The sequence below is a fragment of the Rhinatrema bivittatum genome, chromosome 4, assembly GCF_901001135.1.
Source record: "Rhinatrema bivittatum chromosome 4, aRhiBiv1.1, whole genome shotgun sequence".
NCBI lineage: Eukaryota > Metazoa > Chordata > Amphibia > Gymnophiona > Rhinatrematidae > Rhinatrema > Rhinatrema bivittatum.
In genome coordinates, this window is record NC_042618.1 from 50,945,867 (window position 1) to 50,969,250 (window position 23,384).

General features: G+C 46.8%; 1 protein-coding gene across 2 annotated transcripts in view; it reads right to left on the reverse strand.

The window, feature by feature from the left end:
* The window catches only part of BRF1 (BRF1 RNA polymerase III transcription initiation factor subunit), a 572,778-nt gene that overhangs the window by 201,081 nt on the left and 348,313 nt on the right, over positions 1-23,384 (reverse strand). For both annotated transcript variants that reach the window (XM_029598099.1, XM_029598098.1), the window contains exons 8-10: positions 6,517-6,643; positions 5,725-5,764; positions 5,557-5,649 (exon numbers count right to left, since the gene is read on the reverse strand). In XM_029598099.1, the coding sequence (XP_029453959.1) occupies positions 5,557-5,649; positions 5,725-5,764; positions 6,517-6,643 (260 nt within the window). The remainder of the gene's footprint in view (positions 1-5,556; positions 5,650-5,724; positions 5,765-6,516; positions 6,644-23,384) is intronic.

Consider the following 23,384-nt stretch of genomic DNA (forward strand, 5'->3'; position numbering starts at 1 on the left):
GGCAGGGCCAGAGTCACGCCTTGCTAATGTTTTAAATTGGGCAGATCTCTGTGTCAGTTAAACTCCAGGGCCATGCAGCTTAGATGGGGCTTAGGTATTCTTGATAAGGGTATTCTGACCAATTGCACAGAGGGAGCAATGAGCTCATGCATTTTGCTTTTCTTGCAATTATGGTAGTAGCCCTGGTCTTTTATATTTGCTAGTCCTAAGGGGACCAATGTTTAATATATATATACAAGCCGTTAAGCCCGTTAAAACGGGCTACATCCCTCTGTCTCTCACCTCCCCCTCTTCACCACCCCCTACCTCCCTCCCACCCACTCAGTCTCACTCCCTCCCTCTCACTCTCCCTCAGTCCCACTCCCTCCCCCTCCCAGTCCCACTCCCTCCCCCTCAGTCCCACTCCCTCCCCCTCAGTCCCACTCCCTCCCCCCCTCCCTCCCACTCCCTCCCCCTCTCAGTCCCACTCCCTCCCTCCCTGTCCCACTCTCTCTCTCCCTCCCCCCTCTCCCCTCCCTCCCTCTCCCTCAGTCTCACTCCCTCAGTCCCACTCCCTCCCTCTCACTCAGTCCCACTCCCTCTCTCTCACTCAGTCCCACTCCCTCTCTCTCACTCAGTCCCACTCCCTCTTTCTCCTCCCCTCTCACTCAGTCCCTCCCTCTCTCTCTCCTCCCTCGTTGCCGCCGCTGCCACCGGACGCCTCCGCTGCCACCCGCCGCCGCTACCACCGGACGCCGACGCTGCTGCCACTCAACCCCGACGCCGCCACCCGACGCCGCCGCCGCTACACCGGACGCCGCCGCTGCCACCCGCCGCCGCTGCCACCGGCCGCCGCTGCTGCCACTCAACGCCGCCGCCGCCGCCGCTGCCTCCCGACGCTGCCACTGGACGCCGCCATTTTTTTTCTGGCTCAGACCGACGTGCTCGCCCGCACATGCGCGGTAGAGCTGGTCTCTACTGCGCATTTGCGGCACGTCAGTCATCCTTCGTTTATTAGGTAGGATATATATATCTAACAAGTAATACACACTGTTTTGATTAATGCTGACACCAATATACCTATAGTTTAGGAAACTTTCCATCTAGTAGGTTTCACTGTGAATCCTCTGAATCTAGGGGTGGAATATATTGGAGTCATTTTTTGTTACTTTTGCTGAGGATGTATATAGAGGATAGGCCGTATGGATTCAGAGTTTTCACCCAGACAAACTAGTTTGATGGCCATAGGCCAACCTCTGAGAGAACTCCTGTTTACTGTCTTGCACTATGAAATGTTTATGAACAGGCAAGAGTCTATTTAGTTATTCCACTAAGTCTATAATGAGAAAACTATCAATTAACTTATAACAGAGCCTAAGAGAGAAAGTGAAGGCCACACAGCTGTGTCTGAAATTTGCTAAGAACTCAGAGGGAGGGAACATCACTTTTTTCCACAAGCATTTGTAGTGTAAAAGGAGAGACGAGAAAGAGAGGGGAGAGGGAGCCCTGGACGTGATGGTTTGGCTGATCCTTTGGAAATGTAAGCTTTTTATATCTATGTAGCAATTGTTATTATCTACCATTACTTCTATACGATCTGATTTTTTGTTCTATCCTTCTATTGCTCATATAAACTTACTTCCTTACCTGGAACTGTGATGTACTGAATCAAAGTTTGTGTGTGGCTCTTTGCGTAAAGGATAAGCTCCTATGTTCAGGCCCCCAGGTATAATCCCAGTAATTGCATGTGGCTGTTTGTGTAGGGGATAAGCTCCTGGATTCAAGCCCCCAGGTATAATCCCAGTAATTGCGTGTGGCTATTTGTGTAGGGGATAAGTTCCTGGGTTCAAATCCCCAGGTATAATCCCAGTAATTGTGTGTGGCTATTTGTGTAGGGGATAAGTTCCTGGGTTCAAATCCCCAGGTATAATCCCAGTAATTGTGTGTGTTTATATGGGATTAGCCTCCCTGGGCAGGATACCAGTGTGCAGTCTGAACCCATAACAGCAACTCTAAAAGGTGCAGCAAGAGGCACTAAGTAGCTACAATTTCCCTTCCACTCCCTTCCCCCAACTAAATCATTTTAAAGAACACTATGGGCTGGATTTTAAAAGATTTACGCGCGTAACCGGGTCTACGCGCGCCGGGCCTATTTTAAAAAGGCCCGGCGACGAGCGTAAAGCCCCGGGACACGTATAAGTCCCAGGGCTTGCAAAAAGGGGCTGGGAGGTCCAGGGGTGGGGCCAGAGGCTTCCGACAGAGCGGCCATTTGCTGCTGTGTCGGAGGATCGCGTGCTGGCAGGCTGCCGGTGAACGCAACTTGCGCCTGCCTAGAGGCAGGCGCAAAAGGTAAGATAATAGTTTTGGTGGGGGTTACAGTAGGGCTGGAGGGGAAAGGTTAGGGGAAGGGGTGGGAAGGTCAGGTTAGGGAGAGGGAACCGGGGAAGGCAGTGCGGCTCAGCGCACGCAAAGTGCACAATGTACCTCCTTGCATGCGCCAACCCCTGATTTTATAACTTGCACGCGCACATGTAGGCCGCGCGCACTCCTTTTAAAATCTACACCTATATGTACTATTCAACGAAGTAATATTCATATTATAGCAATTTAAAAAACGTAACTGTAATGTCACTTGTTTTATAATTTCAAAGTAGCTTGGTTGCAGTTCTCTGGGAGCGGCCTTGTTAGCAAGAGTAAAATTACTTCACATTCACTGGACTAGGCCGAGTTGCAGTACAGCAATTCCACTCTTTCAGTGAAGCACATCTCTTGCCAAAAACGAGAGACATGTACCACTGGCAAAATTCACAGAAAGAAAGCATACATATTTTCAGGCCTGATTAAAATAGAAAACAATATGGTCAACCCTGTGGCTCAGGCCATAGAGCTACATGCTATGATGCATGGGATCAGTGTTATGTTTCATCCCATTGGGATCAGTAGAGTTTGGTTATACTGTAACGACTGTGAGCTCAGGCCTAGAGAGGATATAAACTTATATCATAAGCCTTCTAGGGACAGGAAAATACCTACATTACCTGAATGTAATTCACTCTGAAATGCTAAAAGGTGGAATATAAATAAATTAAATAGGGAGGAAATAGAGCTGCCATTACTGTGGCAGTCCTTGAGGGTCAAGGAATGGTACCAAGGGCAGGTCTTGGGCTAACAAGAGTCTCAATGAGTTGCCTGGTTGGGAAGCGTGAAGCGGTAAAGATGGCTGAGGAGAAAAGTTAATTTAAAAACTCTGGGAGTGGGGTCTGATTGATGTTCTCTATCTGGCTTAAAAAACTAGTGTTAACTAATTTACATAAAAGAAAATTGCATGATATTTGTGGCATTCTTTGTGGGATTTACTGATTGGTCCATATTGACTAGTAATGAGATATTTTTATTTAAAAAAAAATATGAAGAAGAAATCCATAACATTTCTGTTTTGCTTTATCTCGTTTTGAAAATTAAATAAATGAAAATGAACAAAAGTTGGTTAGTTTTTTTAATTTCAAATAAGCAGGCTGCCAGCTCCAGCTTCCCTTCCCTGCTCACAAAAATTCCATAGCACCAAAATTCTGACTTGCCACTATCCTCTCCATCCACCTCCTCTGTTTCTTATCCTATCAGTGAATCAACAGGGAGCAGGAGCAATTCCTCATCTCTCCTGCCATACTTAAAAATGATTTGGGCTGACATCAGTAGGGCAGAAGCAACTCCTGCCCCCTACTGACTCATGCATGAGATGGGATAAGAAATGGAAGGGCATGGGCTTGTTTTAATGCACGCTGCCAATAACACACACTAAAACTAAACAAAAAACAAAAGTGACCCCCTTCCCAAACAAAATGAAATTTTCTAGCATGCATATCCCTAATATGGACTATGATATCTGAAACTGCATTAAATCTCTTCTCCCTGCCCAAAATGATCTAATCAAATTCCATCCATATTTCTGATACCAATTCCAAACATGGCTACTGCCAAAGATGCGTACAAGCAATTTAAAGGAGGACTTAACAGTAACACATACAGCACAAATATGTTATCTACCAGGCAACTTGTTAAGGTTGCTTGGTACATAATCCACAGAAAAGTAGAGTTTTGGGGCATTCTATAAAGAATGGATATAAGCTGTTTCATTGGGTTCTCCTTTTACCATTACTTTACTTACTACCTTAAGAATTATTTTAAAATCTTGCATTTGTTTTATGCTAATTACCCCATGCTCAACAGATAAGATGCCAGTGAAAATGCATGTGTCCAGTGACTGTGTAAACTGGCCCACTGTTGAAGATTTTAGGGGGTTATTTTTTAGTTTCCCGGAAGAGCACTGTATGCAAAGGTGGTGTTAATAGAGAATTAAAGCAATCACCAATAAACCAATAAATGTGGTTCAGTATATATATATTGCACATAGCTTAAGTATAAGGATCATTAAGGCATGAAAATGTGGTATACTGTCTTTGTTTTCTTTCTAGTCTAACTGGTAATATCGAGCTGAGATAAGATCAAGGAACACATCTGTTCTCTGCAGATAAGGCCAGAGCTTAGAGTCAGCCAGTACCAGGATCTCTAATAAGCCACAGCCTAACGAGCTACAGCTGGCCATAAATCTTGTCAAAGTTGTGAATGCAGATTAGAACACCTAAAACTTGCAGAGTCTGGATTAGAGCCAGAAAAGAAGAATATAAGAAGCTGTAATTGACAATATTTTTTAGATGATCCACAGATGTGAGCTGATAGCCAGTTTGTGGGATCTCCAGTCCCATGTCCCTCGACCTTTCATAGATATGTTGACTTGCAATAGGGGGTACCTGTAAGGGAGGTATCCTCTCTCTCTTTCTCTCTTATAAATCTTATCTTCTTTATTATTGTAATGCTATATGCTTTTTACTTCTTCAAACAATATTGCTATGATGCTGTGTGATGTTATTTGTCCTTGCTGCTTTTTTACCATATTTTATTATATTTAGTAAACTGAGTCTTGCTTTTACCAGATTGTATTGTATGTTCTATGGCATAATATACCACCATTCATGCCACTGTTTATAACCATACATTACCTGCATTGCAGTTGAATTCTTGTTCATTACATACATCTATATATGAAAAGTACATATAACAGCTGGCTAGAAAATATGTTATCACAATTAGAGGGTTGGAAATAATGACATACATTCAAAGTTAAAGAGAGGGATTTTGAACTATTCAATTAACACTATTTTTAGGTCTTTCCATAGCAGAAAACTATGAACAGAGACAGCAGATTATATCAAACTCCACAAAATGTTCACTGTAGCTCTATGAAAGATTAGCATTTTTATCGTGTTTGTAACCTGCCAGGCCATCCAGAAGTGTTCCATAATTGCTATGTGCTGAAAAATGTAACTGATAAATGGGCTGTAGTACAATTACAATATGTTAGTTCTTTCAACCTACTGTTCCAGTTTATGTTTGCTTTGTAGCACTCAACACAGATGGCGCACTCATCTGCTTGTTGCTCTGCTGCATCTTTCTATATATAGTACCATGTTTTGGTAAAAATTACTGTATTTTATTTGATAAATTGTTGATAATACTTACCATTCTTTGTATATGTTGCATAGAATCCTTTTGGCTTTGGTCTACTATTTTCCAGCTCTAGCTCTATTTCATCTTGAAAACTTGTTATTTCACCTATTGTACAAAAATACAATTAAAACATATAACTCACATTGCATACAAATGGTAATATTTAGGATAGGGCTTTACCTTCAACTTCATCAAGCTTCTTTGCCAACTCTTGTTCAAGCTGAAATCAGAGGGAATGAAAAATCAGTCTAAGCCTTCGAAATAATAGGTATCCTAACAATTCAATATGAAATAACATTCTTTGATTAACATTATTTTATTTATTTATTTATTTCAGATTTTTATATACCGGCATTCGAGACAGCAGTCACATCATGCTGGTTCACATAAAACAGGGGTGTATAGTAAACATAACTATAACAATGGTGCTGAAAAGGCAGTTACATATAACAGGGTGATAAGAACTTGGCTGAGAAGGAAGAGAAAGGACAGGTTATTAATTCACACAGGTAAACGATAGAAGATATGGTTAACCATGGTGTAGGTGGAGATAAAGCCCTATTTTAAATTTAGCAGAATTCTTAGGTTGCAATACCTTTTATTGATCAAATGTAAATTATTCTTTTATTGACTCAAAATCAGAGCCTACAAAGAAAGACTTCAGTTTTTTCCAGGACCAATTAATCTGCTAGAATTCTGCACTTTAGATTGTCTAAAGAATTTTCAAGCACGTACGCAAAAATACGAAAAGAAAAGGTTAGCACAAAAACAACAAAAGGAGACTGGTTCTATACAAAAGAACACCAGTATGCATCCTAACAAAATGGCCATTAGTACTGAACTCTGGGTGATAAAGCTGAACAAGGGAAAGTGTTAGGGAAAAATTCTTCTCAGAAAAGGAAGATTCAAATTGTGTGATGGAATGCTTTTCTCAACAATGACTAGTATTAATGTATACATGATATAACTCACCTGGTGCATCCGAATCTTCTTCTGTCCAGCTGTGAAAGAAGGAGGATCACATTCCTCTTCCAAATCTATCTTCATAAATTCATCTATGGTTAATTGACTTGTTGGTGTATCTTCAAATTCCGTAAGCCTAATAAAGAAAGGCATACCTTACAGACAAATTCAATATGATTACTTTTTCTCAAGTTCCTTGCCATAAGTCAGTGATGAGATGTGCAGCAGAATTCACAGGTTTATAGGAATCTGACACTTACTCAAAACAATTTAAGCCTACATTTCAAATAATTATCTACAGAAAGAATGCAGCAAAAATGACTAAATATAACACTTTTTGTATCTGCCTCTACATTAAAGCTGAATCTTAATTTCCTAAGCAAATTAGCAATGTCTTGAAAAATATATTTTCTAACTATAGCTGTATACGATCACTTAAGATATCTGTCTAATGTATGCAGTGTTGGCATTTTGCAACCATGAACAGAACCTTCTAGAAACAGCTGTCTACACATCAAAAAATATACTCAAAGTATCTAAAATTCAAAATTTGTCAAAACAAAAAAAAATAGTAAATATACTTTTCAGGAGGTTCTACAGTGAAGATAAATTAATTTATGTCTCATAGTAGGAGAGAAAGTGACATCTCCTGAGATGGATGCCTAATGTGCTGGCTCCCGATCGATGTGATTAAAAAGTTAATTGTACGACTCAGTGTCAAAGCAACTCATCCTTGCAAGATCCCAGAGGTCCCTCACCGAGGAAGCATGGCAACTCGCAAGAAAACTTTGGAGGGCAAGTGAATATTTGAGCCATGTGGCAAGGTGGGGAGATGCACGAGCTGGTCGCAGGCCACAGGCCACGTGGGAGCCCTTGCTGTTGGAATCAGATGAGGAAAGTGTGCCAGGTGAGAAACCAGAGATGAGTGAAGAGGTGATACCTTGGAAGGAGATGAAAAGCTGGTTGCAAGAACTCTGCCAAGATATTTTGGCTGTTAAAAGCGAAATTATGGAAATGAAAGGGGAAATGACATAACTTGGCAGCAGAGTGCATGAGGCTGAGCAACTGTTAGACGAACAGGCTGGGCATATATCGAACTTATGAAAGGAGCTAAGTTCGGTACAGCAAAAACATATGGAGATATTTGACAAAATGGATCTAGAAATTAGATCCAGACAGAACAACATCCGGATTTGAGGTGTGTCCGGAGAGGACCATGAAGATGCCACAATGGTGACACAGCAGGTTTGCCAGGCTCTTTTGAATGCTAAAATTCGGAAGGCCAAGATGCTATTCTAATTATAGTGGAACTTGCGCATTGGGCACTGGGCTAGCAATGGGTAATCTACCCATGGATATTGTGGCATGTCTAAACGATTTCCCTATCAAGGCAATTTCTCCTGGCAAGGACATACCTTGGCCATTTACAGTGACCTTGTGCCTGCTACATTGAAGCAGAGAGCAGCAATGAAGGAAGTTACCAATAAGTTGAGAAAAGAGAACATTAGATACCACTGGCTCTTTCCTTTCAGTTTCTATTTAATGTGAGTGGTGTCAGTTACAAGGCTAAAATGATGGTGGAGGCGGTAGCAGCCATGAAGATGACAGGGCTGGATATAACTGGACATACCCTACGAGAAAACAAAAAAGGCTGGAGGATTATCTGCTTCAACTAAACAGGCTTTATCTCGCTGGCAACAAATGGAACCAGGGAAGAAAAAACAAATCACTTGATCTGCAGGTCATCTACATGAAGATATGGGACAATGCTATATGATTTTGTCTTACTGGGGATCGTTATATTTTGGTCTGAGTCTATAATGCAACTGGTTGATGCATAACAGGTTTGGTTTACAGAGTGGGTCACATCTGGGAGATGGGGGCATTCTTTAAGGTTTCTGCCAGAAGGCAGATATGGGACTAGGATTATATAGGGAAGGGGGGCTAGGAGGAACAATAGGGAAAGGCAAATTATTGAGGGATGATGAAAGTTGGTGTGGGAAGGGATATTAAAATGGGTACGTTTGGGGATGGAATTTATGAGATAGGTGGTTGTGAAAGGAATATGGAGGGGATGTATGGCCATGGGATGAGGGGGAAGTTTAGGGGGGTACTGGAAAATGGTGACTAAAAGGATACTATCTTTGAATGTATGGAGCCTTAACATTCCTACTAAAAGACAGACATTGTTTAAAGAATTGAAATGGCTGAGGGCGGATAAAGCATTCGTCCAAGAGACATATTTTAGAAAATGTGATGAGCGATTGAAACAAATTATATACAAATTGTCTTGGCTTCTGTATGTGATAACAAGAAGTGTATAGGAGTTTGAATTCTTTTTCATAGATCTCTTAGTATTTCTGTGTTGAACATGGTCAAGGATAAAGATGGAAGATATCTGATTCTTAATTGCAAGCTAGATGGATAGGAGGTATCCCTAGTTAAAACATATGCATCTAATCAAGATCAAGGTCCTTTCTTTGATTCCCTTGGAGAGTTAATATTAGAAATTACGACAGGGGGGATTAGAAATTATACTAGGGAGGGATTTTAATTTGACGGTACATTCTCCACTTGATAACTCTTCAGGCCTCTAAGAAGCATAGGAATAAATTACTGAAATTGATGGAAACTGTGGGGTTAGTAGACAGTTGGGGGGTCCTAAACTCTACCAGCAAAGATTATACACATTTTTCAATTCCTAATGGAACCTATTCCAGGATCGACATGATGCTATGCTCCCAGGGGTTAGTAGGCAAATTGAGAGGTGCAAGAATAGAATCATGATCTTGGACTGATCATTTGCCTATTTAGGGAGAATTTGCTGATCTTAGTACATTCCGGCCATAGAGATACTGAAGATTGAATGATGCTCTGCTGAGGGATGAGGTTCTTGGTGTGCAGATAGAGCAGATAGAGCAGGACATTTTGGATTATTTGAAAAATAATGATACTGATGAGGTTTGTGAAGCAAACTTGTGGAATGAGTTAAGGTGTGTCTTGAGGGGGAAATTCATTATGTGGGCATCTCAGGTGAAAAAGATTAAACAAAGGGAGGCAGAACATCTACAGCAGGCTCAAGAGCAGTGGTTCTCAACCTTTTTCCCATCGTGACACACCTGACATTGGAAACCAGTAATGTAGAGATTACTTACCTAATAATCTCCTTTTCCTTAGTGTATGCAGATGGACTCAAAACAAGTGGGTATAGTGTGCTAGTGCTAGCAGTTGGAGACGGATCTGACGTCAGCACAGGTACATATACCCCCGCAGGAAGTGCAGCAATTCAGTAATCTTCCTTGCAAAAGCTGTAGCTGACCGATAGATTAAATGAACAGGATTACCCTGACCGATTGATAGTAGCTGGAGACCGCCAGTGTTCTCAACCGGAAGGCGTCGACACCCGGCAGGGTGGATGGCCTATTATAAGAAAAACATGGCTTACTGTGAGTCTGTGAATCCCCATGTATGCCGGCAGCCGGGCGGGATGCTGAGTCCATCTGCATACACTAAGGAAAAGGAGATTATCAGGTAAGTAATCTCTACGTTTCCTAGTGTGTAGCAGATGGACTCAAAACAAGTGGGATGTACAAAAGCTACTCCCGGACTGGGCGGGAGGCTGCCCGAGGTCCGTTCAGGATTGCCCTCACAAATGCTGTGTCCTCCCTGGCCTGAACGTCCAGACGGTAGAGGAGAAGGTATGGAGGGAGGACCACGTCGCCGCTTTACTTATCTCTGCAGGTGACAGCATCCTAGTTTCTGCCCAAGAGGCCGCTTGCACTCTGGTAGAGTGAGCCTTGACCCGTAGAGGTGGTGGTTTTCCCGCTTCTACGTAGGCTGCCTTGATAACTTCTTTGATCCAGCGGGCGATGGTTGCCCGTGAGGCCGCTTCCCCTTGCTTCTTCCCGCTGTGAAGGACGAACAGGTGGTCCGTCTTTCGTACTGCTTCTGACATTTCCAGATATCTGGACAGCAGCCTGCCGATGTCGAGATGGCGTAGTATTCGACCTTCTTCCAACTTCTTCAAACCTTCCGTGGTAGGCAAGGATATGGTTTGGTTGAGGTGGAAGTGTGAGACTACTTTGGGTAAGAAGGAAGGAACCGTGCGAAGATGGATAGCCTCTGGAGTGATTCTGAGAAACGGATCATGGCAGGACAGTGCTTGTAGCTCAGATGCAGCATGCTGAGCATATGGCCAGCAGGAACACCATCTTCAAGGTTAACAAACGGAGGGACAGGCCTCGAAGTGGTCTGAAGGCGTGTCCCGCTAGAAATTCCAACACTAGGTTGAGGTTCCACAGGGGTACTGGCCACTTCAGTGGCGGGCGAATGTGTTTGACTCCTTTCAGGAAACGTGAAACGTCTGGGTGCGTGGCAATGCTGTTGCCGTCACTCCGGGGACCGTAGCAGGATAGCGCTGCCACTTGAACCTTGATGGAATTCAGGGACAGACCCTTCTGAAGTCCATCTTGCAGGAAATCCAAAATGATAGGGATCTTAGCGGTATGTGGATTGGTGCTGTGAGTTTCGCACCAGGTTTCAAATACTCTCCAGATCCTTATATATGTTACTGATGTGGAGAACTTGCGTGCTCGGAGGAGTGTATCTATTACCGGCCCCGAGTATCCTATTTTCTTCAGTCGAGCCCTCTCAATGGCCAGACCATAAGAGAGAATTGAGCTGGATCCTCGTGGAGGATGGGACCTTGCCGCAGCAGGTCCCTGTGTGGAGGCAGGAGAAATGGAGTCCCTGCCAGTAATCTTCTCATGTCTGCGTACCAGGGTCTTCTTGGCCAGTCCGGGGCCACTAGAAGAACCAGGCCTCTGTGCTGCTGAATCTTGTGTACAATGGTGCCCAGCAGGGGCCATAGAGGAAAGGCATATAGAAGAATCCCCTGAGGCCATGGCTGTATCAGGGCATCGATCCCCTGGGATAGCGAATCCCACCTGCGGCTGAAGTATCTGGTTACTTGAGCATTGGACCTGTCTGCTATTAGGTCCATGCCCGGCGTCCCCCACTGATCCACAATCATCTGGAAAGCTGTGGGCGACAGCTGCCATTCCCCTGGATTTAGGCTTTCTCTACTGAGGAAGTCTGCCATGGTGTTGTCCTTCCCGGCAATGTGAACGGCGGAGATGTCCTGGAGATTCACTTACGCCCAAGTCATCAAGGGGGCTATTTCTAGGGATACCTGTTGGCTTCTGGTTCCGCCTTGTCGGTTGATGTATGCCACCGTGGTGGCGTTGTCTGACATCACTCTGACCGCTCTGTTGCGAAGTTTGTGGGCAAATCGCAGGCATGCTAGCCTGACTGCCCGTGCCTCTAGTCGGTTGATGTTCCACCCCGACTCTTCTCTATTCCACCGCCCTTGGGCGGTGAGTTCTTCGCAATGTGCTCCCCATCAGTTCAGGCTGGCATCTGTAGTGAGCAGGGTCCAGGTTGGGGAGGACATTCTTGACCCCCGGCTCATATGGCCGGGCTGCAACCAGCACCGTATCTGATTCCGCACTCTGGCTGGTAGAGGTAGGTGTGTGGTGTAGTTCTGTGATCGTGGGCTCCACCGAGATAGGAGGGTGCACTGCAATGGTCTCATATGAGCCCGCGCCCATGGTATCACCTCCAGAGTGGATGCCATAAGGCCGAGGACCTGTAAGTAATCCCAAGCTGTGAGCCGGGTGGCGCTCAGCAGGGCCTGCAGACGATTCCGGAGCTTTGATCTTCTCTTGGAGGTCAGGCTGACCTTGTCTTCCTGGGTGTCGAATCGGACTCCTAGGTATTCCAGCGACTAAGAAGGCTGTAGGGAACTCTTGTTCAAGTTTACAACCCATGCTAGGCTTTCCAGAAGAGCTATAACTCTGTTGGTTGCCTGGTGGCTCTCCTCCGGTGACTTTGCCCTGATCAGCCAATCGTCCAGGTAGGGATGGACGAGAATTCCTTCCTTCCTGAGTGCCGCCGCCACTACTACTATGACCTTGGTAAAGGTTTGCGGCGCGGTGGCTATCCCGAAGGGTAAAGCTCGGAACTGGAAGTGTTACTCATGGAATTCTCGGGGGACATCCCCGGGAGCAAGTGATTCACGGTTAAGCCATGCTGTCCTTCATCTAGGACACCCATCCTACTGGGTGTCGACGTTTCTCGGTTGAGGGCACTGGCGGTCTCCAGCTATAGCCAATTCAACCGGTTCAAATTAATTAAGTTAACCAACTTATAAAGTTAATCAAGTTAACCAAGTTATAAAGTTAATCAAGTTATTCAAATTATTCAGTCATGCATATATCCACAATGCAGGGTTTCATTGTGGTCTTTCAATTGAGCCACTGCGCATTGTATCTTGTCACCGAACAGGTTTTCACCAGTGCATGGTAAATCAGCAAGTCTGTCCTGGATTTCAGGCCGCAGGTTGGAGGGTTTTACCAGGCCCATCTCCTGGCACTGATTCCTGTCGCTGACATATGAGAAGCTGTCTCAAAGGAATCGTAAGCAGCATGAACTTCATGTTTACCAGCCTCAAGGCCTTTATATAATATGGCATTGAGAGTATCTTGCTGTTGTTGAGAAAGGGAATCAACTACTTCTTGAACCTGTTTCCACAGATTCCTCTGATACTGTGTCATGTGAAGTTGGTATGCAGCTATTCGTGACACTAGCATAGAGCCTTGAAACATTTTGCGACCTAATATGTCTAGGAATTTTTTTATCTTTGCCAGGAGGATTAGAAGAATGTGGTCTCAGTCTTCTGGATTTCTTTTGTGCTGATTCAACTACCACTGACTGAAGGGGTAGTTGTGGTTTTTGGAATCCAGGGATGTGCTGGACAAGATAAGTTGCATCTGTCCTTTTATTCACTGGTGGCACAGCACAAGGATGTTCCCAGAGACGATGCTGTAGATCAACTAGTACCTCATGTACTGGAATTGCCACAACTTCCTTTGGAGCATCAACAAATTTGAGGACTTCTAATGTCTTGTGCCTTGTGTCTTCCTCTGTAACGAGATCAAAAGGGATTATCTCTGACATTTCCCTAATAAAATTGGCAAAGGAGAGGTCTTCTGGGAAAGATTTTCTCCTTTCCGCTGGAGGAGATGGTTCCGACAAAATATCCTCCGTGGAAGTGTCGGTGTCCATATCTTCCCAAGGGTCAGAATCTAGTTGAGATCCTGAAGGAGGGAAGAAGGTTGGTGTAGGACGTATTGGCACCGATGGATCCTTTGATGGCCTCGATGGATGGTGCGATGGTATTGATGCAGGTTTCGGTGGCACCGAAAGCATCGATGGAAAACGCGGTTATCTCAGTGCCGAGAGCCCCGACGGACCAGGCATCGGCGAAATGGGACTGGAATCCGTGACCTCGTCGTCTGAAGACCCAGGAATAGGAATCAGGGCTTTCAGAGGTTGCACAGGTTGCTTTGGCATCGGTGGCGAAAGTTGCGTTGGAAGGGCACCAATGAGTGTATCCAGCCTGTTTAGCAACGGTGCGAATATCGATGGCTCCGGTGTCAGTGCCGGTATGGGGGCCGGCACCGGTGGATGTAGGTCTTGGAGAGCATCGAGCACTGCCTGGAGGATAAAACCATCCATTTCCTCCCTGAAAGCTGTTGTGGATATCACAGCTACAGGGGGTGGCAGGCTAGGCGCTACTGGCACGTCCACAGGGACCTGTGGCGACTCAGTACCCGGCACCAATATTGGTGGGGAGCGCCTTGGCAGTTCAGGTGGAGAGGGTGTTAACATCTCCTCTACCTGTGCCTTCTTCACAAGCAGCTCAATAGCTGGAGACGATGCGGTGTCGGTGCCAGCACCGGGAGTAGACTCGCATCAGTGCCGGTGTTGGTGCTTCCCTCGGTGCTTGGCCTGGTCTTTCCCCAGTGCAGAGGTAGATGCTGTTGATGCCTTAGACGGAGTCTGTGACGGACGGTCACCGCTGCCCTGGTGCTCCCGGCGAGGTTTTATGATCAACTTTTTCGATGCTCCTGCCGGTGACGATTGGGTGGACATCGATGGAGTCAGTAGTTTTAAACAAGGTTTCCATCTTGTCGAAGTGAGCCCGCCTACCCTTCGGAATCATTTGGGCACAACTTGGGCAGGTAGATACGTCGTGTGATGAGCCAAGGCAAAGCACACAGACATCATGTGGGTCGGTTATGGACATGGTTTGGGGGCATTCCAGACATTTTCGGAAACCTGTTGCCATAATGGCCAAGGTTGAGGCCCAAAACCAATCGATGGCCTGCGGGCACCGAAAAAAGGTGACAGCGGGAACCGACCCGGAATTGTAATTTTTACTCACCGAACGATGGAAAACCTTTTCTCGATGGGAGACCCCTATGAGGGAATGTTTTTTGGAGGTAAAATATAAGATTTTTCCGTGAGGAAATAAACGTGAGAAATCTCACAGAGCTCCTAACCACGAGGCAACTGCAGCGCGGAAAAAAAAAAAAAAGAGACTGAAGGGAGACCCCTGTGGCTCGAGGGATGCTGGGCATGCTCAGTGTGCCAGTCAAAAGTTCTAGAAACTCTGACAGAAAAGTTTTCCGTGATAGGGCTCCATCCAGTGACGTCACCCATATGTGAGGACTACCATCCTGAGAGGAGAGGATCACCTTGCTGGTGGCTGAAAGGAATCAGTAAGTTTTTGCTTGGGAAATTTTCTTTGAGAATATTGTGTTTGTGCTTTTAATAATCAGTAAGGCAGGGAATAAACTGAAGTTAGACTGTATTTTTAAATAGTCAGCCAGTAAGGCAGCTAATAAGCAGTAGTTAGCGTGTTTATTTTTATTAGTCTGTAAGGCAGCAGAAGTTAGAATGTTTGTTTGTATATTAAAAAAAAAAAAAGTTGCCAGAAGCTAGAAATAAGCTAGGAGCAGTGATACCTAAGTAAAATGGTTGAAAACTTCAGCACTCACCTCGGAAAGGTGTTAAGGCAATTTGGTTTAATTAAGTACCAACTTTTGTTAATCAAGAGAGCAGCCTGGAAGGGAACTTCCCTTCCCCCTAACCTGACCTTCCCACCTTTCCCCCCCAGCCCTACTTTAACCCCCCCCCACCCCAAAATGTTTATCTTACCTTTTGCGCCTGCCTCCAGGCAGGTGCAAGTTGTGCGCGCCGCAGCCTGCCGGCACATGATCCTCCGACAGAGCAGCAATGGCCGCTCTGTCAGAGGCCTCTGGCCTCGCCCCCGCCCCTTTTTGCAAGCCCCGGGGCTTTACGCACGTCACCGGGCCTTTTTAAAATAGGCCCGGTGCGCGTAACCCTTTTAAAATCCGGCCCATTGTGTGTGAGAGAGAAATAGGGAGCAGTGTGTGTGTGTTCTCAGTGTATAACAATCTTAGCATGACAGATATGGAGAGTGGGAGATTTCCTTATTAGTTTTAATTATTGGGTGTTATTTGATGTGTCTACTGTTTTTAAATATTTTATTGATTTTTAGGAAATTTTAAAATTATATATTGGAGAGTATGCGCCAAACAAATATCCGCCCCAGGTGCCAAATACTCTAGGTATAACTCTATTCTCCAGTAAGGTATGATATATTGAAACCTGCCCCATCCCACCCAACTTCCCCCATCCCGCTCAATAGCTAGTAACAAAATGGTACTGAATACTGCTCTCTTAACAGTATGTCTTTTATAGATTGAAACTAGAGGCAAAAGAATCAATAAGAATACATTTCTTCCACCATTTATAAATTTCAAGATTTTGCTTTTATCAATAGAGTTTTATGGCAGCCCACCTCCACCCCCAAAATAATTTGGCTGACTTGTATGTGGCAAATCCAAAATGAGATGAGCATTTAAAAAAAAAAGTTTTAGATTCATTAGATATCATTTTGCTTCTTTGCTATCCTCATGTTAATGGCAGAGTTGCTTTTTTTGCTTGCCTTCAGTCAAAGGAAATAATGCTGTCACTTTAGCTAACATGTTTACCAAGTCACATCAGTGCACATTTCAATTCAAAGCATCAGTTTGGCAGTAGTCATTCTTTACTCAATTACTGGAGTGAAATGTGCCTGTACAGCAATTTACCATTATCAGTCAGAATCACAAGTGCTTACCATCTCTATTATGAAGTTCTTTAATAAACATATCTTCAAATAATTTTCAATATACATCTACAAGTCAAATTATTTCCGTATTAATATCACTGCAATGACATGCAAATTGCTTCCATCCAAATGATTGCTTTACAAATACTATGTGTGCTATACACTGCTTGTGAGAAAAGATATTAGTGTCTGGTTTTTAAGGAAATTGTTGTAAAATATTGTCAGAGATATATCCAGGAGATGAATTTGAAAAGTCTCCGGAACTTTTATTTATTTCTAAGACAGACAGATAACATTATTTCCTACAGTAATTGATAACTATATATTCTGCAAACAAATAGAAGCTCAACCACTATTGTTTAACCTCCCAAAAAAAGCACTTGCATAGCTTACAATTAATGCTGAATGCTGCAGTCAGGCTGTGGTATTAGGGATAGGATTATTTGCCCATTAGATAAAAGGCTAATTTCAATTCTGTGTCTAACATTTAAGGTGTTCAGAGAAATGAGCAAGGTAGAACTATCAAAAAAATTATGGGGGCAATTTTCAAAAGGATTTACATACTTAAAACTGGACTTTACACGCATAAATACAATTTACACATGTAAGTGTGCTTTTGAAAATTGCTACAATATATGCCATTGAATTGTCAATAAGTTTTACACTCGCAAGTGCAATTTAAGCACATAATGTTGAGATTACTACCTGATAATCTCCTTTTCCTTAGTGTAGACAGATGGACTCAGAACGAATAGGATAGTATCCGCGTGCTAGCAGTTGGAGACGGATCTGACGTCAGCACGGGGGTATATATATCCCCACAGGAAGCGTAGCAACTCAGTAATCTTCTTTGCAAAAGCTGTTATGGAAATGTGTACTGACGCTCAGTGAAAAGTGAAAACAGGATTCCCCTGACCGATTGACAGTAGCTGGAGACCGCCAGCATTCACAACCGGAAGGCATTAACACCTGGTAGAGTGTACGCTCTTATGGAACAGAAGACATGGCTTACCTGGAATCGGTGAAACCCATGTACACAGGCAGCTGGGCGGGATGCTGAGTCCATCTGTCTACACTAAGGAAAAGGAGATTATCAGGTAATAATCTCAACATTTCCTGGCGTGTAGCCAGATGGACTCAGAACGAATGGGATGTACAAAAGCTTTACTCCCAGCCTGGGCAGGAGGCTGCCTGAGGACCATGTAGTACCGCCCTCGCAAATGCGGAGTCCTCCCTGGCCTGGACATCCAGACGGTAGAACCTGGAGAAGGTATGGAGGGAGGACCACGTTGCCGCTTTACAGATTTCTGCAGGCGACAGCAGCCTGGATTCAGCCCAGGATGTCGCTTGTGCTCTGGTAGAATGAGCCTTGACTTGTAGAGGCGGAGACTTCCCGGCTTCTACGTAAGCTGCTCTGATAACTTCTTTAATCCAGCGGGCGATGGTAGGCCGCGAGGCCGCTTCACCTTGCTTCTTCCTGCTGTGCAGGACGAACAGATGGTCCGTCTTTCGTAGTTGTTGTGTCACTTCCAAATATCTGGGCAGCAATCTGCCAATGTCGAGATGGCGTAATAAACGCCCTTCTTCAGATTTCTTCAAACCCGCCGTGGTAGGCAAGGATATGGTTTGGTTAAGATGGAACTGTGAAACTACTTTCGGTAGAAAGGAAGGAACCGTACGAAGATGGATAGCCTCAGGAGTGATACTGAGAAATGGATCATGGCAGGAAAGTGCTTGTAGCTCTGAAATGCGGCGGGCTGAACATACAGCCAACAAGAACACCATCTTCAAGGTTAGAGAACGGAGAGACAGGCCCCGAAGGGGTCGGAAGGTGGATCCCACGAGGAAATCCAAAACAAGGTTGAGGTTCCACAAAGGCACAGGCCACTTCAGTGGCGGACGAATATGCTTGACTCCTTGCAGGAAGCGAGAAACATCTGGGTGCTTGGGCGATGGTCTTGCCATCCCTCCTGGGACCATAGCAAGACAGCGCAGCCACCTGAACCTTGATGGAGCTGAGGGAGAGACCCTTCTGAAGTCCATCCTGCAGGAAATCCAACACAATAGGGATTGTGGTCGCATGTGGATTAGTGCCATGAGTGTCGCACCATGCTTCGAATACCCTCCAGATGCGAACGTAGGTGAGGGATGTGGAAAACTTGCGAGTTCGGAGGAGTGTATCAATCACGGGCTCCGAGTAACCTCTTTTCTTCAGTCTAGCCCTCTCAAGGGCCAGACCGTAAGAGAGAATTGAGCTGGATCCTCATGGAGGATGGGACCTTGACGTAGAAGGTCCCGGAGAGGAGGCAGGGGGAGAGGCTCCCCTGCCAGTAGTCTTCTCATGTCTGCGTACCAGGGTCTTCTTGGCCAGTCTGGTGCCACTAGAAGAACTAGGCCCTGGTGTCTCTGAATCTTGTGGATGATGGCGCCCAGCAGAGGCCACGGAGGAAAAGTGTATAGCAGAGTCCCTGGAGGCCATGGCTGAACCAGGGCATCGATTCCGTGTGAAAACGGGTCGCGCTTGCGGCTGAAGTATCTGAGTACCTGAGCATTGGACTTGTCTGCCAGTAAATCCATGTCCGGAATCCCCCAGTGATCCACAATCATCTGGAAGGCTGTGGGTGACAGCTGCCACTCTCCCGAATTTAGGCGTTCTCTGCTGAGGAAGTCTGCGGTGGTATTGTCCTTCCCGGCAATGTGGACGGCGGAGATGTCCTGCAGATTCGCCTCTGCCCAAGCCATCAGTGGGGCGATCACCAGAGATACCTGTCTGCTTCTGGTTCCGCCCTGACGGTTGATGTACGCCACCGTGGTGGCATTGTCTGACATCACTCTGACCGCTCTGTTCTTCAGCCTGTGAGCAAATCGGAGGCATGCCAATCGGACTGCCCGGGCCTCTAGACGGTTGATGTTCCACGCGGACTCTTCTCTGTTCCACCGCCCTTGTGCGGTGAGTCCTTCGCAGTGTGCTCCCCAGCCGCTCTGGCTGGCATCTGTGGTGAGCAAAGTCCACATGGGGGAAGACATCTTTGACCCCCTGCTCATGTGGTTGGACTGCAACCACCACCGCAACTGGGTCCGCACTCTGGCTGGCAGATGCAGGTGTGTGGAATAGTTCCGTAGACGGGGGCTCCAGCGAGAGAGCAGGGAGTGTTGTAGAGGTCTCATATGGGCCCTCGCCCAAGGCACCACTTCCAGGGTGGATGCCATGAGACCAAGAACCTGCAGATAATCCCAGGCTACGGGCCGACTGGCTCCCATCAAATACTGGATACGCTGCTGAAATTTCAACCTTCTCTTGGCCGTGAGACTGACTGTGTCCGCCCGGGTGTCGAACTGTACTCCCAGGTATTCCAGAGACTGGGAAGGCTGTAGACAGCTCTTGCTGAGGTTGATCACCCAGCCCAAGCTTTCCAGAAGGGCGATTACTCTGTTGGTCTTCCGAAGGCTCTCCTCTCGAGATTTCGCCCGGATCAGCCAGTCGTCTATGTAGGGAACGACCAGAATTCCTTCCCTCCTGAGTGCCGCTGCTACCACTACGACCACCTTGGTGAATGTCCGCGGTGACGTGGCCAACCCGAAGGGCAGAGCCCGGAATTGGAAGTGGCGTCCCAGAACCTTGAAACGTAGGTAGCGCTGATGATCCGGATGGATCGGGATATGCAGGTATGCCTCCGACAGGTCTAATGCCGTGAGGAATTCTCCTGGCTGTACTGCAGCCTTGACGGAGCGCAGAGTCTCCATGCGAAACCTCGGTACCCGTAAGTATCGATTGACTGACTTGAGGTCCAGCACAGGCCGAAAGGTGCCCCCTTTCTTGGGTACCATGAAATAAATGGAATAGTGTCCAGAATTCACTTCCCAGGCAGGTACTGGGATGATGGCTTTCAAGGACAGGAGCCTCGCCAGGGTAGCTTCCAATGCTGCCTTCTTGTGTATGGGACAGGACGATTCCACAAACTTGTCCGGAGGGAGATGACGAAAGTCCAGATAATATCCCTCCCGGATAACGGCGAGGACCCACTAGTCCGACGTAATCTCGACCCATCTGGGGTAAAAGAGGGTTAACCTGCCCCCTATGGCTCCGTCCCCCAGATAAATCGGTGGACTCTCATTGGGAGGCACGGCCGGGACCCGAGCCCGGGCCCGCTCCCCGCTTGCGCTGCTTGGTCCGAAAGGACTGATTCCTGGCCTGAGGGTGCGGTGCCTGATAGCGACCCCTGTAAGGAGCAAAGCGCTGAGAACTCCTGCCCCTGGAGGGCCTTGGAAAGGCGCGTTGGCCCCTTCTGAACCGATCTTCCGGTAGTCTGGGCACTGGAGAGGCACCCCATGTACTGGCCAGTTTATCAAGGTCGCTGCCAAATAGGAAAGAGCCCTTAAAGGGTAATCTGGTGAGGCGTGTCTTGGAAGGCGCATCAGCTGACCATTTCCGGATCCAGAGCTGCCTCCTGGCAGCTACGGAGGATGAAATCCCCTTGGCTGTTGTCCGTACCAGGTCAGATGCAGCATCCGTGAGGAACGAAAGAGCTGACTCCTTGTCTGCCGTTGGAGTGTTGTTTCTAACCTGTGACAAACAGGCACGCGTCACCACTGTGCAGCAAGTTGCGATCCGCAAAGATAGAGCTGCCACCTCAAAGGTCTGTTTCAGAATGGCGTCCAGTCGCCGGTCATGAGGCTCCCTGAGGGCCGTCCCCCCTTCAACTGGAATGGTAGTGCGCTTGATCACAGCGCTAATCAAGGCGTCCACCTGAGAGCACGCCAGCAGGTCCTGGATAGCCGGTGCCAATGGGTACATGCTCGTCAGAGCCCAGCCCCCTTTGAAGGAAGCCGCTGGGGCTGCCCATTCTAAATCTATCAGTTGTTGTGCCGCTTGTAAGAATGGAAAATGGCGGGCTGTAGGACGAAGACCTTCCAACAGGGGGTTCTGCGCGGAGGGCACTGAAGCACTGGGACCGGTAATATCCAATTCTGCCAGACACTGAGACACCAGGTCGGAGAGATCCTCTTTAGGGAAGAACCGCCTCATGGTTCTATATGGCTCAATCCCTGGGGGAAGGTCCCCCTCGTCCGGGAGTTTGGACTCATCCGGTGAGACCTCCTGGTCTGACTGATCCGGACTGTCCAGCAGCGGGGGGTCCCGCTCGCGATAAGGGCATGAGGGTCCAGGAACGGGATCCGCAGGGGCCGCCACCGCAGCAGCCGCCGCAGTCGCAGCCACCGCAGGAACCACAGGAACAGTAGGAGCCACGGGGCCTGGACAGGAAGCCGTTTGCATCTGCACGAAGGCATGAATCCCCTTTAAAGAGATCCACCCAGGAAATTGAAGCAGCCTCTAAGTGCCAGGGTACAAGATCCCCCGGGATTCCAGATAGGTCGAGACTGCCCCCTAAATCCGGGGTAGCCCCTGGGGAACTGTCCACAAATCGTGGCTGAGACCGGTCCTGGCCTAAGGGTCCCACGGCCTCCTCATATTGGGCACATAGGGAGTCTGGTTCTTCACTGCGCGTGGCCCTAAGCTGGCATGCAGAGCAGAGGCCAAGGGCTTTAATGCCTGAAGCAGGCGGTGCCGTCGCTGAAGACGCTGCTGCGTTCTGATCCATTGAGAAATATGCGCCGAATGCTTAATACAACAGGCGCGCAATAATAATAATATGCGGCAGCAATAGGCGCTTAATACAACAGGCGCACAATAATAATAATATGCGGCAGCAATGGGCGCTTAATACAACAGGCGCACCATAAGAATAATACGCGGCCGCAATGGGCGCTTCGCACAATAATAATAATAATAATATCATCAGCAATAGGCGGGCAAGAACACAGGCCAAATGTATGCAACATGTAGTCAGCAGTATGCAGTTAGCAATATACGCTCAATAGCATTCAATAGGCGTTCAGCAATATGCAGTTAGCAATATACGCTCAATAGCATTCAATAGGCGTTCAGCAATATGCAGTTAGCAATATATGCTCAATAGCATTCAATAGGCGTTCAGCAATATGCGGTAGCAATACACTCTCAATAGCTTTCAATAGACAGTCAGCAATATGCGGTCAGCAATGTACGCACAATAGCATTCAATAGGCTTTCAGCAATATGCGGTAGCCATACACGCTTAATAGCTTTCAATAGGCCTTGAGCAATATGTGGTCAACAATATACGCACAATAGCATTCAGCAATACCTTTCAGGAACCGGCGGTTAGCAATACACACTCAGTGGAAATGCTCACAACAATAAGGCCATATACGCACAAGGAGGAATAAACCTGCGCCGATTACCGGCGCCCTACCTGACCAAGGCCCACAAAATGGCGCCCTCCTTGGCGTGCCACGCCGCCGATCCTCTGTTCCTTCGGAGACCCGGAACAAGAGATGTACGCCTCACCTGAATCTCGGCGCTTCTCGGCTGGAACCCAGGCGGTCTCCGGCTGCGGGGAGAGCGGGCAACTACCTTCACCACCGCGTTTGAGGATATGCACCCGCTGCCTCGTCCACGCCGGGACCGAGGCGCCTCGTGAGCCTCACCCGAACCTCGCCCGGGGGCTGTGTCCCTGCCGCGCTTCGGCCGGACCGAGGACTTCACCTCCGGGGTGATCACGGGAATCACCCCGGGCAGCTCAACTGAGGGAGTGACCTTCAGGTATCACCGCAGGAGCGCGGGGCTCGATATTTTCACAGAAAGTAGAAAGTAGAATCTAGAATTATAAGAAAAGAGAAAAAGATTAAAGTAGTCTTGGAAAGCACGCTCGACTAGCGTGCAGGCACTCCAAACTGCTTTGGAGACGGAAATTACTGAGTTGCTATGCTTCCTGTGGGGATATATATACCCCCG